The sequence below is a fragment of the Sprattus sprattus genome (assembly GCF_963457725.1).
Source record: "Sprattus sprattus genome assembly, chromosome: 1".
Lineage (NCBI taxonomy): Eukaryota > Metazoa > Chordata > Actinopteri > Clupeiformes > Clupeidae > Sprattus > Sprattus sprattus.
Genome location: NC_137920.1, coordinates 50,218,572 through 50,226,071, shown reverse-complemented (window position 1 = coordinate 50,226,071; position 7,500 = coordinate 50,218,572). Strand labels below are relative to the sequence as shown.

The window sequence follows — 7,500 nt, the reverse complement described above, 5'->3', positions numbered from 1 at the left end:
CCCCTCCTCCGCCCCCTGCTCTCCTGATGCTGGACACAGCCATTTTAGAGGGTCCTGCTGCCCATTGGGCCTGGACTTGAAGGCCACAAACAAATTGCAGCAGGTTTTTTTTTTTTAAAGAGAGAAAGGTCTGAGGAGACAATGGACAACTGCCCCAACCCCTCAACACTCCAACCCCTCCATCTCTTAGTGTTTGAACCAGCCACCAAGCTGCCCCACAAACCCCCCCCCCCCTCTAATGGTTTCCACCACATTCACTCTGAGTCCCTTTTCTTTCTTTTTTTGACAGTGCTGACAGTAGAAGCTTTGCTTGTCTCCCGAGATATGTCCAATGAGCTAAACTGTGTCACACTCCTCAAGGCCAGTCTATTGTTTTGCATTTGGCGGCTACTTGTCCACTCCTGGAGAAGGACTGGCATGAGAAACCATATATGATATGGTCCTGGCGGGTTTGGCTCAGGCGATGCGTACAACGTTGTGAGTGGCATACAAGAGTGAATCTTTAAAAAAATAAATTGCGTTTCATGGACTTATTTTGTCACCTCGAATAACCTCATTTGTCTTCACCAGCGCAAGACCTTCACTTCATATCATTTAGAATAAGTTATAAAAGTAATTGTCTTTTTTTTGTGAGATATGTACATATAATATTTTAATATATTTACAGGAAATCTAAAAAATCAGGCACTGTATTGCTGTCACCACAGCAAATTAACACATGATTTCCTGAGATTTAAGACAGCTGTTTTTTTTTTTCTTTAAATAGCAAAAAATGTAAAATAATTTTATATAGAGAGAGATTTATATTTAACAATGCTATCATTTTCTCTTTAATATCAAAATAAATGTTATTTTCTTAATTTGTTAAACACTCCAGTTTTCAATACTGTTCAGATACTTCAGGGGAGTTCTAGCACGCTGATCTCCGATCAGCATCTCCATGGAGGCTCCTGGGCTGAAAAGAAATTAAACCTGTTTGTTTGAAGCAGCCATTTTCATTTGATTGTTGTTTTTTTCCCCTGTAGTGCCAAGCATCGCAATAATGTTCTTGGGCTGTGAGCAAGGGGTCTTAACCTGTGAGTACTGCTTATTCTCCTGCGAGCGTGTTCAAGGCAACATCGTGTCCCGTCCGAGCGGCTAGTGCCAACAAAAGTCCAACGCCGAGGTCAAGCTGTGCCGTGCCGCTGCCTATAAGTCTCTCCGTGATCGAACAATGGGATAACCCAAGAGACAGGGGTCAGTGGAAATGGCATCATGGGTAAAAACTGAATCATTGTCAGATGAACAAGAGCTGGATGTGTCTTCACAGGATGGGGAGTACTGCTCGAATGGGGTGGACAAGTCCAAGTACTGAAGGGGAGAAGGGCATAAATATGAATTAGTTATTATTAATTTGTTTATTTTTTTACTATTTGGTCTACTTGCACATCAATCTTAGCAGGTAATTTATCTGTAAAGGTTTTTACAGTAACAGGTTTTACAAAATGTTGCCCCTATGTGTAAATGGAGAGCAAGGACCACTCACCTCATCTGAAATGGACAGTAGAAGTCTATCTAGCTCCTCTACCAGCTGTTTGAAGGTGGGTCTTTGTGTGGGTACGGCATGCCAGCACTCTCTCATCTTCATGTACCTGTAAGGACAAAGATCCAACATATTGTCAATCAGCAGTCATCAACAGAGAAGCAATCATCTGATGGGTTTGAGAGCAGCACTAGACATCTGAAAAGTGAGATGGGAACTCTTTGGAAAGGCACAAGGCAACAATTCACCAAAGGACAAAGTGAAGTAGACCAAGTGAATTGCAAGACCTCTGAGTGTGGGAGATTTGAAGATAAACTTTAACCTGTTCCTGTGTCTAAACTGGTAGAGCAGGGTGCTGACAGTACAAAGGTCATGGGTTTGTTACCCGAGGGAGCACACGGACTGATCCAAATGTAAATCTGTAGAATACTATAAGTTGCTTTCAATAAAGGTGTCAGCTAAATGACTAGGTTTGGCTACTTACAGCTCATGCGTGCAGTTGGAGGGCTTGTCCATGCGATGGCCTTCCTTCAAAAGTTTGAAAAGTTCCTCCACAGGAATCCCAGGATAAGGCGAGCCACCCAGAGTGAAGATCTCCCACATTAAGACTCCAAAAGACCAGCTGAAGAGTGGAGGGAAGAAAACATGAGTCTAAAGGTTAACACACAAATCACACACATACTAGGATTTCGGCACACACACACACACACACACACACACACACACACACACACACACACACACACACACACACACACCCTGCAGAAGCAGAGGGCCAGCCACGAGCTTGCACCCCTCGAACAAAAACCTCACAAAACACCAATTCATTCATTAACAGGCTTATTTTCGCTCGTTAAAAATGTACAAGGGGCAAATCAGGTTAATCTATGCCAGGGTGCTTTCCTCAGTCCAAATAGCATTATGATTAATCAGAACAGGCCCTAGCATTCCATCTCTTTGGGGATTCCAGAGTTCCTTCCTGGTCAGCTGATGGTCTGGCAGGATTGTGGAGATTAGTGATTAGACTTACACATCACTCTGGTGTGTGTAGACTCTGTCAAACAAGGCCTCTGGCGCCATCCATTTCACTGGCAGTCGTCCCTGCAATTAGAAGAAGTACATGAGTGTTTTGCATCGAACATTCATTCTGTTGAGCTGATGGTAACTTGTACTGTATGTCCTCTGTGCGTGCGCACTGAGTGTGTTTGTATGTTCTCAGACAAACACACAAGGACAAACACACAAGGACACATTTGTCCACACACATACACCAGAATACATACGGCAAAACAAAACACACACAGACACATATGACCCACACACACACACACACACACACGCCCCCTCCCCCCTCACACACACACACACATGCCCCACACATCTCCACTCTCTCACTTGCCGCCTCTCTAATCGAGATCCCTTCACCCAATTATCCCCCATTAAGTCATCTGCCAATCAGAGGGGACACATCAAACATCTGTCTTTAAAATAATTAAAGCTGCAAACACACCCCAGGAATGAAGGAAGGGGGGAGTGGACAAGTGTGAGGGACTTGGGGAGGGGGGCCTGAGACAGGGGCCTCAACAGACCCCAATGTTTACAAGAAAAGAGAGACGCGGCTGGCTCTGGGAAGGGGATAAGCCAGCAGAACACACGACCGCTAAAAAAAATATTTCTCAAGAGTTCACTCACGTTGGTTGTTTTCTTGTAGTAGTCGATCTGGTGGACTCCCCTAGCCAGGCCGAAGTCAGCGATTTTCATGACATTGTCTTCAGTCACCAAGACGTTCCTTGCGGCCAAGTCCCTGTGGATGCACTGTTGGGTTTCAGAGAAAGAGGGAAAGAAAGAGAGAGAGAAATACTTAGAGAGGTCATATAATTACAAACACTATGGTTCAGACAATGATGCGGAGGACTGCGCAGGCATTCATTCCATGGGTTTTGTGGTGGTGGCATTCCAGAGTAACACCGGGCCTTGCTATTCTCTCAAAATACAAAATAAAATAAAAAAACACCCGTCCACACACACCTAAACAGGACGGATACGAATAACTATTTGTATGTTTCTGTATGATACATAAATCTCAACTCTACTGCGGGTGTCTGTAAATAAACTCTGAGGTTTTACAGAGAAATAGGAGCAACCGCCCACCACCCTCACCCATCCTCAGCGAGTTGGACTGCATGGATGTCATTAAGTTTGCTTTGGTTTCGCATTTTAAAATAGACGCTGTATTTGGGGATTGGGGAGGTGGAAAGGAGAAGAGGAGAGAGAGAGAGAGAGCAAGAGAAAGAATAAGAAAGTGGGTGAGAGAGAGAAAGAGTAGGAGAGGTAGCAGAAAAACAGTCCAAGCCCCATTTTTTTTGTGGGCCGGTAATGGAGGAGGGTTTCTCAGACGCTCGCATTCTGGTAAGACGATCCTGAGCCCAGGCGGGTCTGTGCATTGTGTTTGCTAACAGATTTATGGTGCTGCTAAAAGGGCCAAAAGCCCACAGAGGAGGCGAGATGGGTCAGACGACCGCCTAAACACGGCCACCGCGCTCACACTCAGGGCTGCTTGAGGAATGCCGGTGGAGGATAGTGTGTCAACGCCCGTCACTAACACACACACACACACACACACACACACACACACAAACATGACATGATGAAAGAAATAGGGGTGGCAGTTCCAAAGGGTGCAAAAGCAGGGAACAAAAAACTCAAAGACTGAAGGAAGGAAAGACACGTAGGTGTTTGAAAGCACTACTTTCAACTTGGGGGGGGGGGGGGGGGGGGGGGGGGGGGGGTTGATTTTGGTAGCCTGCTATGACTCACCCTGTTGGAGGCCAGGTACTCCATTCCACGAGCCACCTGGTAGGCACAAGAGAGCAGGTCCTTGAACGTGAGCTGCTCCTCGGGGACTTTAGTCACGTCGAAGGTGTAGTCCATCCCAGGCGGGCGCCGAGCTCGCAGGTATTCCCTGAGACTGCCCTTTGAAGCATACTCCACCAGCACGTACAGTGGGCCTGAGAGAGATAGAGAGAAGAGAGTGAAAGAAAGAAAGAAAGAAAGAAAAAAAGAGAGAGACGGGGTAGGGATGGGGGTTGTTACATCTGTCTGTGAATTTGAGGAAGGGGCTGCTGTGTAAATTTGAGTTGCCGCGAGACAAAGCCACCGTGGCGGTTTGGGGAGAGTAAACAAACTCACCATCTTGTGTGCAGACTCCTAGAAGGTTGATGATATTCTTGTGCTTGCCCATCCCCTTCATTAGCTCCATCTCTGAGATCAGGTCTGCCAGGTCTTTGTCAGTGGCATCATCTGCATGAAGAAGAGGATGGTTAAAAAACAAGAGTGCACTGGCTCATTGCCACTTTGGATTGCTATTGATGAGAAAACTCTGGTACCTTTCAGCATCTTGACCGCCACGGTGGACACCTGCTCTGTATGGTGTTTATTGATGCCGAACGCATCTGCCCTCACCACCTGACCAAAGCAACCTTCGCCCAGTGGTTTCCCCAAGGTCAAGCTATAAACAGAGGCAAGAAAGACAATCAAAATCAGTTTATAAATAACTTCATAAGCTGTAAAAAAAAAAGTCGTAAACAATTTTATAAGTTAATCACAAAAAGATGATGGGCTGTTAGTGAATGACTTACTTCTCTCTGAGGAACTCCCAGTCCGGGTCATAGGGAAGCTCAAACTCCATCACTCCAGCCAGCATAGGGGAACAACTGGAGGACAGTCTGGCCACTCTCATTAGAGACGCACTGGACTTGCCCGATGAGTTAGACTCCACAGAGTACTGGAGACAATTAAGAACACTAAAGTTTAGATCGATTACATTCAACCGTTTGTCAATATTGCCAATATATGTCTGTAGTGAGACCCTTCAGTGAACATAACAAGAACAACATGCACTGAGCAATCACTATGTATAATGTTACAGAACCATAGAGGTTATGGAAAATAATGTGACACTTTTGCCCCTGATGTTGAAACCCAACGTGGGCAGAATCAGACATGGTCTTACCTGTCTACGCAGAGGGAACTTAGAGAGCTTCTGTACAGGTAGAACGTCGAACGGTTCTCTGCTAGGATGGACCTGCATACGGCAAAGAATCACAATAATGATGGCCATGACCAGGGCCATGACGCCTGACGCATAGATGATGATGTCTGTGTACTTGGTTTCCATCTTCTCAACTTCATCTGCAACCTCCTCCTCTGCAAAGAAACAACCAACAAGAAACACATTAAAGATGAGGACTGGTCCGCCTGTCTATGTTAGAAGAGCTAGCTCAGCTATCTGTGCTGAGTGATTGTTATGCAGAAGATAACTTACCAGAGAGGACAATAAGCCATGCGGACTGGTAGGAGAACCCGATGGAGTTGCCAGCTAAGCAAGTGTACTCTCCTGCATCCTCCATAGTTATGTTGGTCAGATACAGGACCTCCACCTCTGACATGTTCAAACTCCCAGTCTAAAACAATACAGAAGAAAGCAGTCATGTCTCATGTCTCTGTTACTAAAGTATGTATTTGGTAACACCTTTGTAAGACCTCCATAGCACTTGAGCATACACTATATGGCATCAGTCAAGCAAAAATAAGGAAACCATTGCAAACCAATTGTTCAGGTTGCACTTCATGTTGAATGTTACCTTTAAGACTTGAACGTAAGGGATGCCATCTGGTCCGTATCGGCTGCCATTCTTCTCAATGTGCTTCAGCCACTGGATGTGGGGCTGGGCATCACTGTACACCTTACAGAGGAACTGGGCATCACCCCCCACCACAGCGGTGGTGTTGGCGGGCAGGCCAGCCTGCAGGATGGGTCGATGTGGGGAGCGCTCTAGAAACAGAGAAAGGAGGAGGGAGTCAGTGTCTATCCTCATACCTGAATTATCAGTGGGTAGTGAACCGCATGTCTATATCTCTTTGGGTTGAATGCTGGACTCCTTTTCAACACATGGAACATAAAATAAATGCATATGTAGTGTTTAACATTTTAGTATTTTTTGGCAGATGCTTTTAACCTAAGTGACTTCAAAGTGAGGGACAAAAATACAGTCAATTGAGTAGAAAACATAAAAAATGTTGCCAAGTCCCATTTCAGTTTGAAAAAACACACTCAAAGGGCCAGGTCAAAGCACAACCACATTTCGCCAACTTCAGAGGAGTCTCATGTACAGAGCATGGGCAAAGCGGGCAGAAAGCATATTAAACGCTGAGAGTGCTAATCTGATAAGAATGCCAGAGCAGCCAAAGAGATAAGCACTGCCAGAGCTGGCCAGACCTCCACTAATTGGTTCCATTGGTGGGTTATTTTTTCCTCCCCTTCTCTCTTCCGATCACTCACTGTTTCACTCTCTCCTCTCTCTGTCTGTCTGTCTCTCTGTACCCCCCACCTCTCTCTCTCTCTCTCTCTCTGTCGGTCTGTCTGTCTGTTCCCCCGCCTCTCTTTCTCTAGCTTTCTCTCTCTTTCTCTCTGTCTGTCTGTCTGGCTGCCCTCCTCTGTCTTTCCATCCCTGTGTGCTGGGATGCTTTGATGTCATGGAGCTTCTCTGTTTTTTTTTCCCTTTTTTTTTTCATTGTGCAGCTTTGCCAGTCCTGCCCCCTCTCTCTCCTTCTCTCTGTGTGGAGACAGCAGTTGACCCCATGCTGGACTCTTAACAAACAGGTCTGTCACAGGTCAGGTAGAAAACTGGTCTGGACACCGCCGCTCTGTGCGCTTCCAGGCCCGGTCGCACACGGACCGATGCCAGACCCCTCAGTCCTCCCCGCCGCGCTCCAGCCAAATGTACTGCCCCCTTTTTCACACTCAGTGTGGACCTTAACTATCTGCGCAGACATCTAAAAGCCACAGAGTCGACTCTGGCGCCTTTCGCCTCATGCACCCCTTTTCAGGAGGTGAGCGCTGGTGCCTTGGTTTTCTCTCTCTCCCTCTCTCTTCTGACCTCCTCTCTATCGCTCTTCCCCCCTGTCTCCCTCTCCAT

At 46.3% G+C, this 7,500-nt stretch overlaps 1 protein-coding gene across 1 annotated transcript in view; it reads right to left on the bottom strand.

Annotated features, from left to right (window-relative positions):
* Positions 1-972: 972 nt before the first annotated feature.
* Positions 973-7,500, bottom strand: part of fgfr4 (fibroblast growth factor receptor 4) — a 13,079-nt gene continuing 6,551 nt past the window's right edge. Inside the window, exons 9-20 of the mRNA XM_080851635.1 lie at positions 6,166-6,432; positions 5,847-5,985; positions 5,535-5,728; positions 5,161-5,306; positions 4,909-5,030; positions 4,712-4,822; positions 4,340-4,530; positions 3,215-3,337; positions 2,553-2,623; positions 2,007-2,144; positions 1,526-1,631; positions 973-1,350 (exon numbers count right to left, since the gene is read on the bottom strand). Coding sequence (XP_080707761.1) covers positions 1,189-1,350; positions 1,526-1,631; positions 2,007-2,144; positions 2,553-2,623; positions 3,215-3,337; positions 4,340-4,530; positions 4,712-4,822; positions 4,909-5,030; positions 5,161-5,306; positions 5,535-5,728; positions 5,847-5,985; positions 6,166-6,432 — 1,770 coding nt within the window. The 3' untranslated portion in view covers positions 973-1,188. The remainder of the gene's footprint in view (positions 1,351-1,525; positions 1,632-2,006; positions 2,145-2,552; positions 2,624-3,214; positions 3,338-4,339; positions 4,531-4,711; positions 4,823-4,908; positions 5,031-5,160; positions 5,307-5,534; positions 5,729-5,846; positions 5,986-6,165; positions 6,433-7,500) is intronic.